Source organism: Muntiacus reevesi, chromosome 2 (genome assembly GCF_963930625.1).
Source record: "Muntiacus reevesi chromosome 2, mMunRee1.1, whole genome shotgun sequence".
Classification (NCBI taxonomy): domain Eukaryota; kingdom Metazoa; phylum Chordata; class Mammalia; order Artiodactyla; family Cervidae; genus Muntiacus; species Muntiacus reevesi.
In genome coordinates this window covers 62,943,054-62,959,070 of record NC_089250.1, presented here as the reverse complement: position 1 = coordinate 62,959,070, position 16,017 = coordinate 62,943,054, and the positions used below count along the sequence as shown (strand labels likewise).

At 39.9% G+C, this 16,017-nt stretch overlaps 1 protein-coding gene across 2 annotated transcripts in view; it reads left to right on the top strand.

Moving 5' to 3' along the window:
* The window catches only part of UQCC1 (ubiquinol-cytochrome c reductase complex assembly factor 1), a 92,365-nt gene that overhangs the window by 28,566 nt on the left and 47,782 nt on the right, over positions 1-16,017 (top strand). For both annotated transcript variants that reach the window (XM_065921882.1, XM_065921881.1), the window contains 2 exons: positions 2,761-2,833; positions 8,910-8,967. In XM_065921882.1, coding sequence (XP_065777954.1) covers positions 2,761-2,833; positions 8,910-8,967 — 131 coding nt within the window. The remainder of the gene's footprint in view (positions 1-2,760; positions 2,834-8,909; positions 8,968-16,017) is intronic.

Genomic DNA, 16,017 nt, shown 5'->3' with positions numbered 1-16,017 from the left:
GCATTGGGAGCTCAGAGTCTTAACTACTAGACCCTCAGGGAAGTCCCTGTTTTTTCTTTCTATTCCCCTTAGATTGGTTCTACTAAAATTTTGTCAATTTTATTGATGTTTTCAAAGAACCAGCTTTGGCATATGATTTTCTGTATTATTTTTGTTTTCAGTTTCATTAATTTCTTCTCTTATCTTTATGTATCATTCTGCTTGCTTTTAAGTTTAATTTGCTCTTCGCTTTTAGTGTCTCGCCAAGAGTTTTGTTTAAATGTGGGCTTCTAACTGATTTATTGCCCATAAAAATATACCTGATTTCCATTGGTTTTATGTTGTTTTGTTTTCCCCCATATGAACTTTAGGCTAAAACATTGAAAATATAACATCTCAAATTAGCAAATAAAAAAATTTAATTGCAATCAAAGACATAATACTTTATTTTATAACAGGTATTTCTGCCCATGAGAAACTGAGATATGAATATTATGTAGTAGTGGATATAGTATATCCTTGGTGACTGAACCTTAATAACAAAACTGCTCTGCTAAAATTCTAGGTTGGATTTTCCTCAGTTGCTACATCATTTGCATATATATATATTTTTAGTCTGTGCATATTTGAGTAATTTTCTCTGTCATTTTAAAGAAAAATAAGCTTCTACAAGCCTTTGTTGATAAACTAATTGTATCCTTAAGGAAATATTTTGAAAGGTCTTAGAAATTCTTGTTCCTTTAGCACTGAGTTGGTCTTCAGACCTACAGTTCATAAAAATTTACTTTTCATTTTTAGATTTATTTTTATGAAGGCATAGTGTACATACAGTAAAATATACAAATCTTCAGTATACAGCTCATGAATAAATTAAAATCACTCAGATTAAGATTGTATGAGAATTCTTAGTGTTTTAGGGAATAGTAAACAGTTGATCCTTTTACTATATTTTATATTCATTAGAAACTCTTTTTTAAAAAGAGTTGCTGTGTTTATTGTTGTTCAGTTGCTGAGTTGTGCCCAACTCTTTGTGACCCCATGGACTGTAGCACATAAGACTCCTCTGTCCTCCACTATCTCCTGGAGTTTGCTCAAATTCATGTCCGTTGAGTCAGTAATACTATCTAACCATCTCATTCTCTGTCGCCCTCTTCTCCTTTTGCCTTCAGTCTTTCCCAGCATCAGGGTCTTTTCCAATGAGTCAGCTCTTTGCATCAAGTGGCCAAAGTATTGGAACTTCAGCTTTAGCTTCAGCAACAGTCCTTCCAATGAATATTCAGGGTTGATTTTCTTTAGGATTGACTGGTTTGATCTTCTTGCTCTCCAGGGGACTCTCGAGAGTCTTCTCCAGCACCACAATTCTTCATCGCTCAGCCTTCTTTATGGCCCAACTCTCACACCCATACTTGACTGCTCTCCATATCTTTGACTATACAGACTTTTGTCGGCAAAGTGATGTCTCTGCTTTTTAATATGCTATCTAGGTTTGTTGTAGCTTTCCTTCCAAGGAGCAAGCGTCTTAATTTCATGACTGCAGTCACCATCCACAGTGATTTTGGATGGAGCCCAAGAAAATGAAATCTGTCAATGCTTCCAGTTTTTCCCCTTCTGTTTGTCATGAAGTGATGGAACCAGATGCCATGATCTTAGTTTTTTGAAAGTTGAGTTTCAAGCCAGCTTTTTCACTCTCCTCTTTCACCCTCATCAAGAGGCTGTTTAGTTCCTCTTCACTTTGTACCATTGTAATGGTACAATCTGCATATATGAGGTTGTTGATATTTCTTCTGGCAATCTTGATTCCAGCTGGTGATTCATCCAGCCCAGCATTTCGCATGTACTCTGCATAGGAGTTAAATAAGCAGGGTGACAATATACAGCCTTGACTGTACTCCTTTCCCACTGTTGAACCAGTCCATTGTTCCATGTCTGGTTATAACTATTGCTTCTTGACCTGCATACAGATTTCTCAGGAGACAGGTAAGATAGTATGGTACTCCCATCTCTTTAAGAATTTCCCACAATTTGTTGTGATCCACACAGAGGCTTTAGTGTAGTCACTGAAGCAGAAGAAAATGTTTTTCTGGAATTCCCTTGCTTTCTCCATGATTCAGCAAATTTATAAACATAGTATTCTGTTAGGATCAGCAAACTATAAAACTAGGGAAAATACAGAAAAAAATGACCCCCCTCTCTTCAGGGAAAAAAAAGACTTATGGAATAGATAATAGTGCTTCTGAGGAAAGATCAAATGATTGAGGGTTTTGTTTGATTTTGGTCAGGAGAATGGGTAATTTTTTTTTTTTTTTAATATAAAGGGTTTCAGATTATAAAGAATGTGGATGGTTCTGAACTATGGTTTAGAGGCTCAAATGTGGTAAAATGGGTTTGAATTAAAAGATAGATTTCCTCTAAATATTTTTGGCATTTTGATGCTAAAATCATAAAACCTAGAGTTTTGTGAAGTCCGAATGTCTTGATTTAATAAAAAAAAAAGCATGGCATCACCGACTCAATGGGCATGAGTTGGAGTAAACTCCGGGAGTTGGTAATGGACAGGGAAGCCTGGCGTGCTGCGATTCATGGGGTCGCAAAGAGTCGGACATGACTGAGTGACTGAACCGAACTGAACTGATCTATATTGTTTAGGTATTAATTTTGCCTAGAGACAGGTTTGGACCCATCCTTCTAGTTGAAAAAGTATAAAATTCTGTGACCCACATCTAATGGTACTAGAACATTCACTTGGTCATGTCTTGAGTTTGTTTTATTCTCTTTGTCTAGAAAATTAAGATTGCGGCCCTGCGCATGTACACCAGCTGTGTGGAGAAAACTGACTTCGAGGAATTCTTTCTAAGTAAGTTACTGTTTTTGAAAGTTCTGAAAAGGAAAATGAATCTACTGTTCATTTTTATGTTTGTGTCTTGGTCAGGTAGTTTTCTTTTTAAGGTACTAGTGAAACAGTTTTTCTTGCACAGGATATATAATAAAAGCTTCCTATTTTTCTCCTAATAGAATAAACAGAGGCCAAAAGAACCTTATAAATAAGATGTTTTATTTGGGAAAAATAAAGCATTGGGGGGGAAAAAAAGTAAAAATTTGTCCAGTACTTCAACATTATCATCTCCTTTGTCCACATATGCATGTTTTACATAAGGGTACTCAGAGTAAACATACCATTTTATGTTCTGGATGTTTTACTTTGCAATTTTGACATGAACTGTTAGCCAGTGATTCCTCTTTTATTTCTAGTTTATAATTGTTTTAATTAATCCTGAAATATGTCTCATGATTTTTCTTCTTTCTGTAAAAGGTCAAAAGGTACGTATAACTTTATTATTTTTATCCTATTGATAAATTGCTTTCTGAAAGTTTTACTGGTTTAAATGATCATCACTAGCAGTTGATTGTATCAATACAATACTCATTTTGATGCTGTAAACTGTTGTAGTTATAAACAAGTCATTTAAAGCAGATACTTACAAAGTCATTGGGAAAGTTTAAACTGTTTCCAGTTCCACAGATTTTGGAAGGAAATGTGTGCTGTGCACCTCTACCTCTTGTGGTAATAGCCATTATCCTCAAAGCAACAAACACTTAACTATGTTCTTGATATTTTTCATGGACAGCAAATAATTAATATATCATTATATTAACAACAATGAAGAAAGAGATGCAGCTTTGTTTACTATTTTTTAAAATTAGATGCAAGTTGTTTTGTTGATTTTACTTTCAGCAGATTGATATTATATTAGAAACTTAAAATACTATGCTGAGTTGTAATCCTCATTTAGTATCTGCCTTCCATTTCCTATTTACTTGTAGTGAAGAAAGAAAACCTTCCTGCTGCTTTTTTACCTCTAGCAGTTTTTTATTTTAGGAGAAATTAGTCTGAAAGGAGAAAATATTCTTTCTCTACATGATGAAGAGACTGTTAATTTTAGAAGCTGGATTTTTCTTAAGTAGTTTTAAGTATTTTTCTTTAGATCTTTTTAAAACTTCCTCCTGGACATCTATTTAATATTAAATATCTCATAAACTTAAAATTATTTTGAAAGCATGTTTACTAGCTATCTTTGTTTAGCTAATCCTTATTAAATATTCTTGAGTTAATATTATTAAATAATGAGACTTATTACATACTTAATGTATCATGTTTCAATTTATAATCTGTTGTAGACTACTTATAAAAATAAAAGTTTATTAAAGTGAGTATCCATTACATTTTCATAGTTCACACTTACATGCTTTTACATTTGTTTCCTTTTGGAGTTATAAAACCTTGCAAGACTGGAGAGCTTATATTCTTATTTTAATTTTTGTTTTGTTTTTAGAAACTGTTGAAACTTAAAGAGGATAAGTGATTTACCCAAAGTTGCTTACTAGTCAAGCCTTGATCCTATGTCATCTGGCTTAAAATCCAGGAATTTTTCTGTTATAACCTATTGCCTTGAATGAATATAATTGCAAGATAGAATTATAGTTCATTTTAATATTTTGTGTTTTATAATTCTTTGTATTTTACAATTTTTAATTGAGAACTACCTCTGTGATGTGTTCTATTAATTTTGTGAACTGCTGTTTATATATTATTAAAATGTGTACACCTCAGTGGGCTTTGTTCCAGCTTTACCCTTTGAATTAGTTATCTGGGGAGGCAGTACATTTTTTGGTGATACCACTGTTACTTCAGGTTTTCTGAGACTAACTTTGAGAATTACCCTTTAGACTTATATCATGTTCATTTGTATTATGCTCCATTGTGGTCCATCTTTGTCATTTGTGGTTAGATTAAATTTCAGAATTGTGGCCAGTGAATACAAAGGGAGAAAATCTGAAAAGTACCACTTAGAGGCAGACAAAGAGTATCTATAAAGTAATGAAACTTACTTTCTTGCATTTTGGATTCTAAAGAGTAGGCCAGGCAAGCTTGGGGTAAAAGAAGAGAATGTGTGTGTGTGTGTGTGTGTGTGTGTGTGTGTGTGTGTGTGTGTGTGTTGCTTCCCAAGGGGTGTGTGTGTGTGTGTGTGTGTGTGTGTGTGTGTGTGTGTGTTGCTTCCCAAGATTACATCTGCCCCCTTGGATTTTTGGCATTTTAGGGCTTTACTTTTAGAGTCCTGAGAATTAAGTAGCTTTTAAAGGATAGAGAGCCTTGGGTAGCGGTAGGTGTCATTCTCACTCTTCCAACAAAAGTGAGGCCAGTTGTATGTCATGAAGGTTGAGTTCTTTACTCATATGCCTGTCAGCCTCTTGGACAAGTCCTCATAAAATGCCAAAGCTACAGATACTCTGTCATGTCAGAGCCAAAGTGTTCAGAGGTCTTGATCCGGAGACCTAGATGCTGAGGATTCTGACTGGGGACATACCTTAATAGTCCACCGTTGTTTCCAAGATGTTCTGATGATGTCGTTGTGGCATAAATGAGTGTACCCTCTGTGAGCACGCAGTGTTTGCTAACTGGTCTTTTGGCGATCAGTTCCATTATAAAGAGCACTTTTGGGGCAGAGGTGGTCAGCCAGTCAGTAAGCTTGTGTTTAAAACCACACTGTTGTCTGCAAACTGCTTTGCTTTTAGCCCTAAGAGCCCTCATACCTTGGAGAGGAGACTCCTTAATGAGTCAATTTTGAGTTAATAAAATTGAAGTTCTACCTTTATTTCTTTCTGATACTAATACTCAGCTATCAAATATATCAATTTTGTATAAGTTTATGATGTATTTTTTTAAAACTTGAAGAAAAAAAGATTGAGGTTCATCATCAGTAGATGACATCTTAATGAGTTTTTTTCAAAGATAGTTTAAACACTAGTGTTTAAACAGTTCACTGAAAAACAGTAGTGAATGTTTGTGTGCTGTGCTTAGTCGCTCAGTTGCGTCTGACTCTTCGCGACCCCGTGGACTGTAGCCCATCAGACTCCTCTGTCCATGGGGATTCTCCAGGCAAGAATACTGGAGTGGGTTGCCACGCCCTCCTCCAGGGGATCTTCCTAACCCAGGGATTGAACCTAGGTTTCCCTCTGCAGGTGGATTCCTTACCAACTGAGCCACCAGGGAAGCCCTGGTGAATTCACAAAATTCAAAAAATATTCACAAAAGTGAATGTTTATTGAGTACCTATTAAATGTTAACTACTTTGTTAAATGTTCTACAGGCCTTATCTCATTTATTCCTCACAAAAACTCTCTAAGACAGGTTCGCTTATTCTCCCACTTTTATAGAGAAGAAAACAGGTACTGACAGGTAACTTTGCCCAGAGTCACATAGCAAGAAAGAAGTAGAGTTAAGGTTTTGAATCAGGATGTCTGACCCCAGTGTCTTCATTAAACATGCAACTATGTTAGTACTGCCACCTCATAACTGTAATGAATTAATTTAGTTTTACTCAACTGATGTTGAGGAAGAAAGTATCTAGCCTTATATAATAGTGCACTGAATGTATACTGGAGCTAAGTGTGATTATGGGAATACCTTGTGATCATGGGAAGACCTATAGCAGGTTTTAACTTTGAGGTGTTTAAAGACATTTCACAAAGCTAAAGAATCTGCTGTTTGTTGAGTTGCTCACAAACTTTCAGTGGTCATGTTTTTCAGGGCTTTAGCTTGTGCTTTCTTCTGACCCCAGTGCGTACAGGGAGTCAGTCATATGCCAGCTCTTTTCCCATCCTCAGCTCTGAGCTGTCCCCTAGAGGGAAAATTGTGACCCAAGTCCAGTTGCTGGCCTGTCTGTCTGTCTGCGCTTTCCAGCTCAAGAACTGATTCCCTCTTTGAGAAAATTGGAAAGGCTCCTGGAGGCTGCTGAGAAGCTTTGATGTAGAGGTAGCAATTGAACAGATTGTCCTTTAGAAGCAGCCAAATTTCATTTTCCAGATTGAAAGACAGACTTCCAAGAAAGCTTTTCTTTTTAATGTTTTGTTCTAGCATCCAAAAAAGACCCAGCTTCAGATCCGGGCTCGCGAGTTTCTCATGGCTATTCTTGTTCTAGGTGGAGGGTGGTTGGCCCACTCTCAGATGGCATGTGTCTTAATAGCTGAAGGACTGGCCAGGCCAGCCTTCACCTCCCTCCTGCTGGGCTCCAAGAGGAAGTCCGCTTGACAGCTGCTGGGCGCCTCCCAGTAAGCTCACCGGAGTATTTTGGTGTCAGTTTGTGACAGACCTGGACTTAAACGCTATCCCAGCCACTAGTTTGTTAATATTGTGGCTGCCCACAAGTTCCTTAGCTGTTTGGAGCCCGTTTCCTCATCTCTAGAATGAGGCTTCTAATGCCTTCCTTCAGGGTTAAAGTGAGGATTAAGTGAGATAATATACTGACATGACTAACAGTGGACTTGGAAGGAAGTTTGAACCCTTAGTGAATTTTAGTTTCTGATCCTAATATTAGAGAGGCCATTAGCAATTAGGCCATAGTATATGGAATCAAGGAGACCTAAATTTGATCCCAGATGTCTGATTTCACAGCTGTGTAACCTTGGGCAGTTGTCACGATCTCTCTTAAGTCAGTTTTCTCACCTGTCAAATGGGGATAATATCAATACCTACCTCATAGGAATGTTGGAAAGGTTCATTGAGCTAATGCATATGCCTTTCATTAAGTCTGGCACATACATAGTAAGCCCAAAATGAATTATAGCTCTTTATTATTCTTGATGTTGTTAGTGTACCTCACTAACAGAGCAGGGGGCCTGCTCTGTGCTTTCTGTCTTAGTGGCCCCTGTTTGTGATCATTTAGGTCATAGTATATGTCATTGTTTGCTGAAGGGCAGAAGATACTACTTTCTTTCTTGAGTCATTAATCCAAGGAACAGAATCAGATTCCCACTGATTCTCTTTTTATCATCTTGCTCCACCATTTCTCCCCGTCATGTAATAAGGAGAGCATATTCAGTGGGGGACCCTTTACCAAGCCAGAGGCATTTCTTAAGGATACGAGAATTGAGAGGCTTGTATATCTAAGCACTGACCTGATTTTTGGTATTTTAAACCAAGGAGAAGCCCTGCCTGGTTTATCATTCCTGGGGGTGATGAACGGTGTTTTGTTAGATATCATCTGCTTTCTTATTCAACTGCAGTTCTCTCGAGCTCTCCTTCTTTCTCCCAATCATTTATTTTGGTTGCATCATTTAGCATACTCATGTTTGTAGCACATTGGGTTATCTTAAAGGAAAAAAAACAGAAAAGGGATACAAGAAGAACTTAATTTCTTGGCAGAGCTCAAGTAAAAAAAAAAAAAAAAAAACAACTTATACATGGGACTTCCCTGGTGGTCCAGTGGTTAAGAATCCGCTTTGCAGTGCAGGGGATGTGGGTTTGAACCCTGATTGGGGAATGAAGATCCCACGTACCGAGGAGCTTGACTAAGCCAACGTATTGCAACTATTGAGCCCTCACACAACTAGAGTTGTGTGCGCTACAGTGAAAGATCCTACATGATGCAAGGGAGATCCCATGTGCTGCACTTATGATGGAAGGCAGCCAAATAAATTAACACATTTTTAAAAAAATACATTTAAAAAAAAAAAAGCCTGTACTTATGTGGGGGTAGGCAAGTGGTGTCTGCCTAGCTTTCCAAAAGAATTGGAGATCAGGAAGGGAAAATAACATCAACTCATATGGAAGTTAGAAGGAATTATAGAGATTGTCCAGGCCACACAATACAAAGTGAGAAAACTGAGGCTCAGAGAAGTGATCTTCCAAAGGCCACACAGCAGGGTGGTGATGGGGCTGGAACTAGAGGCCTGGTTGCCTGACTACATTCCCTGTTCTTTCAACCCATAGGCTTGCCTTGTGGTTCCATTGGCCTTCTCTCTGTGATACCATAACCAGAGAGCACTGTGACTGCTGTATATTTTGATTGAACAAATCCCTACCAATATTTCAAATAGAGTCCATATTCCTCTTCTAAACCCTCACATATTTATACTTCATTATTATTTTCTAGGGTGTCAGATGCCTGATACATTCAATTCATGGTTTCTTATAACTCTGCTTCATGTCTGGTAAGTGAGAAATTTAAGTGAAGTCACCATATTTTTTTTTTTTTAAACACTGCTGACTTGTTAAGATATAGCCCTCAGTAGAGCTGATTATATGAAATGGCAGTTGTTCAGGCATTAAAAACTGTTCCTTTCATTTTAATAACTGGTGTCTTATGGCACATTTTTTATTAAAGGTCAAAGCATAGTCCCAGAAAGAAACTAATATTTGTAGGAGTTTCTCAAAGAACACCTAATCCAGTGAACAATGCTATCAGTATCTCTAAGAGACCCTATGGGCTTGGGTGGAAAGTTCTTTCCCTTGGCTGTTTTAGGAAAGTTCACATTTACGTAAAAGTGGTTTGAATTGTGAGCATCCGTGGTCATTTTCATTGCTGGTCATCAGAAGCCTATAACAAATTATAGCACTGACATTTACGCCTGTACCTCTAAAATGTGCATACAGGTTAGATTCATGCCAGGTTTGTTGCATGTAAAAATATTTAACACCTTAAACAGTATATTTTTTCTTCAGCAGCAAATTACGTAGCCAAAAAAAATCAATTTTTCATCTAATGTTACACAGTATTAAAGGTCAGAAGGATATAGGAGAGGGGTTGGAAGTGGGGGCTGGGGAATGTATTTATTGAACTGCCAGATCTTGGGAAAGTAAATTCTGGAGAACTAAGTTTACTACTTTGACCATAGTGAGCATCTGAGGAACGTGGGGAATGGTTGCCTTGTCAAAAGGACCCTTGTTTGAGACTGAGCTTTGCATCATAGGACTGACTGCTATATAAAGACTTTTTGGTTTTAATCACCTCTGAAATATTTCTTCTGAACTCGCATAGCCAGTGAGATTGGCTCAGGGGTCTAAGGTGGCAGTTTATGTTGTTTTTTCCTAAACCGGTAGTTTATTGAGTGTACACTGTGTCCTGGACAGTCAATAAGCTGTGTCAGGAAGCTCCCAGTCTAGTGAGGGAGATAAGACATGCGTAATAGTTGGTTATAAATTGGAATGGCCAAGTTCTATAATAAATCTGAGTAAGGAGTGCCTGTGGAATCACAGAGGAGGCAGCAACCCTCACCTGGCTTTTGAAATGTGCCATGTCTTAGTCAGGTAGCTGAGAAGGCAAACTGCCTTCGGTCTGAATGGTTGAAGGTTAGGAGGAAGTTCAGGGGGGAAGTTGGATGTCCTGAGAGGAAAACTACTTTTTCAGGAGGAGTGCACTGCAGAGGTGGCCCTGGGGAATTACCCACTGCAGAGGTGGGAGGATTGAGAGGAGGCTAGGCTGTTTCCAGGGGAGCTCAAATATAATATTCAAAGCCAGTATGAAAGACTCTTTATTGCCCAATAGCCAGAGGTATCAGCATGTTAGAGGGAGTGGATGGCAAAATAAAAAATATAATCCTTGTGACCACATCCCAAGGTCAGTACCTGACTAACAGCAGCTGGGGCAACTTTATAACTACTTGTAGTTCTTCCAAGTTAGCCATGATTTCCAAATGTGCCTGCTGAGTCTTCCTTGCTGAGATTGGTTTAATTTCTCAGAGGCATGGGGAGTACCATCACCAGGTAAGTAGGGGGAGGGAGGCTTGTCTACACTTGGTCTCTTGTCCATCCTTCCTCCTTGGTTCTCATGATCTGCAGCTTTGGTGAGATGAATCAGTAGCTTTTCAGTTTGAATCAGCAAACTCTGTTAAGGACTGGCAGGCACTGGAGAGAAGGATGTGACATGGTGTGTACCTTCAAGAACCTTAGTTGAGCGGAAAGCAGACCCAGTACAATCGCCTGTAATGGATGACAGTGAAAGGAGTGCTGTGCCCAGAGCACGCACAGGTACTGTGAAAGGGCACGAAGGTGCGACTGAGTCCACACTTGGTGGACGGGGCGGTGTTGGATGAAGAGTCGCTGTGTGGTAGAGGTGACGTGTGAGAGGTACCGTGAAGGGTGAGGAGCATTTCTGTCAGAGAAAGGAAGGTGCTCTAGGTTGTGGGAGTATTAGGAGCAAGACATAGAACATGTACAAGAACGCGGAGTATTTGAGGGCAGCCACATTGTGTGTAGCATCTAGGAATGTAGTGGAAAAGGGTCACCAGAAAAGTAGTTTAGGATCCAGTGTGCTATGATCCACCAAGAAGAATTAGGGAAACTGTCTTCTAGGGGTTAGGGTTCTTAGAGGAAGTAAGGGATTCACCCCAGGACTGCGGGAAAGCTGTGTTCTGGTCCTGTTCTCTTAGCTTGAAACTCTAGGAGGTTAACTGGGGGATCTCCAAGTCCAGCGTTACCAGGCTCAGTGGACTTGCTGGGGATGGGTAGAGTTTAAATACCTCCTGTGAGTGGTACTATGGGGGAGAAGTGGGGAGGCTTAGAAAGCAGTCATAAAAATAGAAAGAATTCCCCACTTCCTAAAAAGCCCCCCACAAACACTAGAATACTCTGGCTTAAGTTCCCAAGGGTGATGATGCCCTGTTGGCTCTTAGAATAGGGACAGGATTTCTTATATCCTGTTAGTTCCCTGGAGGACGTGTTGATGTCCACCTTATCCTTTCTGCTTTTTCTAGGTCCCAAATTTTTGTGTGTATTGGGATTTAGGACTGGGAACCCTTCAGTTCCCAGACGGCCCTTATCAGTTGTGTTTTCTTGTGAACATGCAGCTGTGGTGACTATGTGTCCTTTGTCTTTGCCGAACAAGGTTAGTATTCACTACAGCTGCTGCTGACAGAGGTTGCCCTGGGGGCTTTCTAGCATCTCCACATGGACTTGATAAAAGCAGGCTTCCCCCTCTGTTCCCTGTCTGGGGCAGTGGTGTTGAGATCCATTCAGGTGCCCACACCAGAAACCTGGGAGGCCACCTTATACTCATTCCCTTCGTCTGGTCAGGCCCCAGTCACTCATCTCAACCTCTTTTGACCATGACTCATAGTAACAAATGTATTTTACCTTGTAGTTCAGAACAAACAGATATATGATGCAAAAATTTTATAAAACTTATCCTTACAGCATCAAATAATCTCTAATATTTTCTATTTCATTTGAATTTATTTAAAACAGTAATGTAAGATATCACCCACTAATTGATTTCACTGATTACAAGGAACAGTACCTGAAACAACTTCCCTCTTCCTGTGCTATAGATCACACACACACACCCTTAGTATTTGTACCTGAAACAACTTCCCTCTTCCTGTGCTATAGATCACACACACACACACACACACACACACACACCCCCTTAGTATTTGTACCTGAAACAACGTCCCTCTTCCTGTGCTATAGATCACACACACACACACACACACACACACACACACACACACACCCTCTCCTGAAACAACTTCCCTCTTCCTGTGCTATAGAACACACACACACACACACACCCACACACACACACACACCCTTAGTATTTGTACCTGAAACAACTTCCCTCTTCCTGTGCTATAGAACACACACACACACACACACACACACACACACACACACACACACACACACACACACACACACACACACACACACACACACACACACACACACACACACACACACACACCCCTCTCCTTAGTATTTTCTGTTGTTCTCAAGATACAGTGTGTTTCCTAGCATGGCATTCATATTCCACCAAATGTGCTACCTTTACCACACTCATCTGGTGCCATTCTAGGTACCACTATCACCACACTCCCTTCTCTGCAAGAAAAAATAAATAGAAATGTTTATGTATGATAGAAATATCAAGTCTTCCGCACAAAGCTTTCTTCTGCCTAGAAAGCCCTTCTCCTTCCTCTCCACCTGACAAACTCCTGTTTTTCATTCAATAACCAACTCAGATATCATCTCTTCTTTGAAGCCTTCCCTTCCCTTCAAAGGCAGAGTTAGTTCCTCTTCTGAGTTCCCTTAGTCTTTTGGACACCTCTGTTATAGCACTTATCACATGACATTTTTTAATTTTATCATATATTATCTACTTTGTGAATGGTAAATTTATTGAGAGCAAGAATTATTTTTATTATCCTTTTGGAAAGACATGAAAATGAGATACTTTTTTCCCTCAGTCCCATATCTTACTTGAGTTCACATTGATAAACATTGATTAAAGAATCTATGGCCCGAAATCTCTCTTGGCTCCTATGGCAATTGGAAGGGTCCTGGCCACTGCCTGTTGGTCATATGAGAGAGACAAAGGTCTGCTCCTACTTAAGTTTCCCTGGGTGGTGAGATGTATATAGATGGAATTCATCTTAATGTTCAAAGTATTAATAGATTTGTAGAGACCCTGATTTTGAAATTTGTCATGAAACCCTACTAGTACTTCATAGATACAGAAATTTATTTTAGAAAAGGAAATGGGGAATTCTCTGATGGTTCAATGGTTAGGACTCCAGCCTTCCACTACAGGGGCCCCCAGTTCAATCCCTGGTCAGGGAACTAAGATCCTGCAAGCCAAAAAAAAAAGAAGTGGAACAAATAAAATTAGAATATGCCTAGGATGGAGGTAGGGTGGAGAGGAAAATACAGATTGTATTTTTAAAAATTATCAAAGTCAGGTATATCTTAAATATAGTAACTATTAGGTTACTTTACAGTATTGTTTTAAAATTTATTTACATATATTATCTCACACATTTTTATAACTACTTTATTCCTATTACATATGAGGGATCAGAGACTTAGAAAAGTCAGAGAGCTTGCCCATAGAACTAGTACGTGGTAGAGAGGAAATTCAAATACGGGTCTGACTAACTCAGAGTGTTAAGTTCCTTTCCTCACTGGTAACTGAAACTATCAAAGTAACTAATTAAATAATTAGTATTAATTAGTACTAGTAATATTTAATATTAATTAATATTATTTATAGGGGCTTCCTCAGTAGCTCAGTTGGTAAAGAATCCACCTGCAGTGCAGGAGACCTGGGTTCAATTCCTGGGTTGGGAAGGTCCGCTAGAGAAGGGAGAGGCCACCCACTCCAGTATTCTTTGGCTTCCCTCGTGGCTCAGCTGGTAAACAATCTTCCTGCAATGCGGGAAACCTGGGTTCAGTCCCTGGGTTTGGAAGAGCCCCTGGAGAAGGGAAAGGCTACCCACTCCGGTATTCTGGCCTAGAGAATTCCAGGGTTGCAAAGAGTTGGACACAACTGAGTGACTTGACTAATACTATTTATGACTTATTTAAGTATTTGCTTATTCTTTTTTAAAGACTATTCTTTTGTTATTTATTTTAATTTTATTTATTTTTTTGGCTGCGTGACGTGTGTTATTCTAGTTCCTTAGCCAGGGCTTGTACCTGTACTCCCTGCATTGGAAGTGCAGAGTCTTAACCACTGGACCACCAGGGAAGTCCCAGTACCTGCTTATTCTTAAACATAAATCCGTAAAATTATAGCATTTATTTTGTAATTGAACCTACTATATGCAGCAGATTTGTTCCCTGCCCTCATGGGGCTAAGGGTGTGGGAGAGACATGTTAAACAAATCATTAATAAAATAAAACTGGGATGGATGCTATGGGAGTTGGCAACAGAGTGCTGTGGAAGAAGAGGAATCCAGAATTTAGTTGGAGGTGGGTGGGTCACTCAGGGAGGGCTTTGTTGAAGAGATGGCATTTAAACTGACACCTGAATGAGGAGTGGAAGTTAGCAAGTCAAAGAGTGAATGAAAAGGCATTGCAGGCAGAAGGACCTCATTGTTTTCAGTCATCTTGCCAGGAGAGCCCTTTTCACAGATGAGGTTTTATGCTCATCTGCAGTGTATGAATAGATTAAAGGACTGCTGCTCGAGCTGAAGAAGTGGGAATGGTCTGCTCACTTCAGGTGTTCGCCACATGCCCAGTGGTAAGGGACTCTTATGTAGTTCCATCTAAAAACCACAGATTTAGTCCAGCTTCCTCTTTTTACAAATGGGGAGATGATTTTGACCGTTTTAAAGGATTTGTCACAGGCTTCTTTATCAGTAATGGAAGATTTGAGACTCAAATCCAAAACTGACTGTGTTAATTGCTCTTTGTACAACACTATGCTTCCTGTCTGCGTGTCCCCTTTTGGTAGTCATGGTGTGGTGGTCTCTTGTCCTGAATTTGAGCTGCATGGCACTGACCACCAACTCTCTGAAGCTGTGTTTCTTAGCACTCACTATCTGTGTCCTGGGAGAGGCAACCAGTAAACCTGGGAATCGTATAGGGTGCCGGGTGCCATGTTTGATAGGATCTGTTTGTTGATAGACATACAGATCTTATGGTAGCTTGGGGCAGTGGGGCAGCCTGGGATAATCAAGGAGCCTTCTGGAGTCTAGATCTAAAGGGCATGGGGTCTTGAGGAATTATTAGGAGAGGAAGAATTCATTGTAAGATGTTCTGAGTGAGAAAGAAAGATGAGAGGATGGTCACTAGAGGGAGAAAACAGGATGAAGAGGGGAAGCATTTTGTTATTTGTTTTTTATTTTAAGATGGGGGAATACTGGAAAATTTTTATAAGCCTAAGGGAAGAAGCCTCTGGGAAAGGAGAGAAAGAAGTAAAGTGTGGAGGTGGAATGGGTTGGAAAACAAACTAGTTCCAGTCTGAGTCCAGCCAGAGAACTGCCCTGGCAGGCACTCCCGGCCTTTGCAAGAGGGCTCTTTAAAACCACTGCAGCAGTTTTGATGTAGCTGTAGGGCTTTCGAGCTCATGCTGGATTCCAGCAGCTCCAGACCTGCTATATATGGTGAGCCCTGGCCATGTGCACATCCTCTCTCTGCCTCCCCCAGCCAGAGTCGCTCTGTTCAAACACCCACACGTGTAGCTTTTTGCCCAAAGGAAAGGCCTAGGCAGCATCATTTTACCAACATTGCATAACCTCCGCACACTGGTACCTGCTACCCAGGAGCTTGTTCTTTACAGTGGATCTGACAGGCAGGCAGGCTGCAGGCCAGGTGTAGCTCTTGGAGGAGGTTCTCTGTCAGGTGAGATGGCTTCAGGAAATGCCTCACCCCACTTGTCTGTTTGCCCATAGACTGTCGTCTGGCCCCCATGCTCCCCACTTAAAGGGTAGGCTTGGTGGGGAGGGAGTTTAGGAAACCAGGTGGAGATAGCCATGCACACA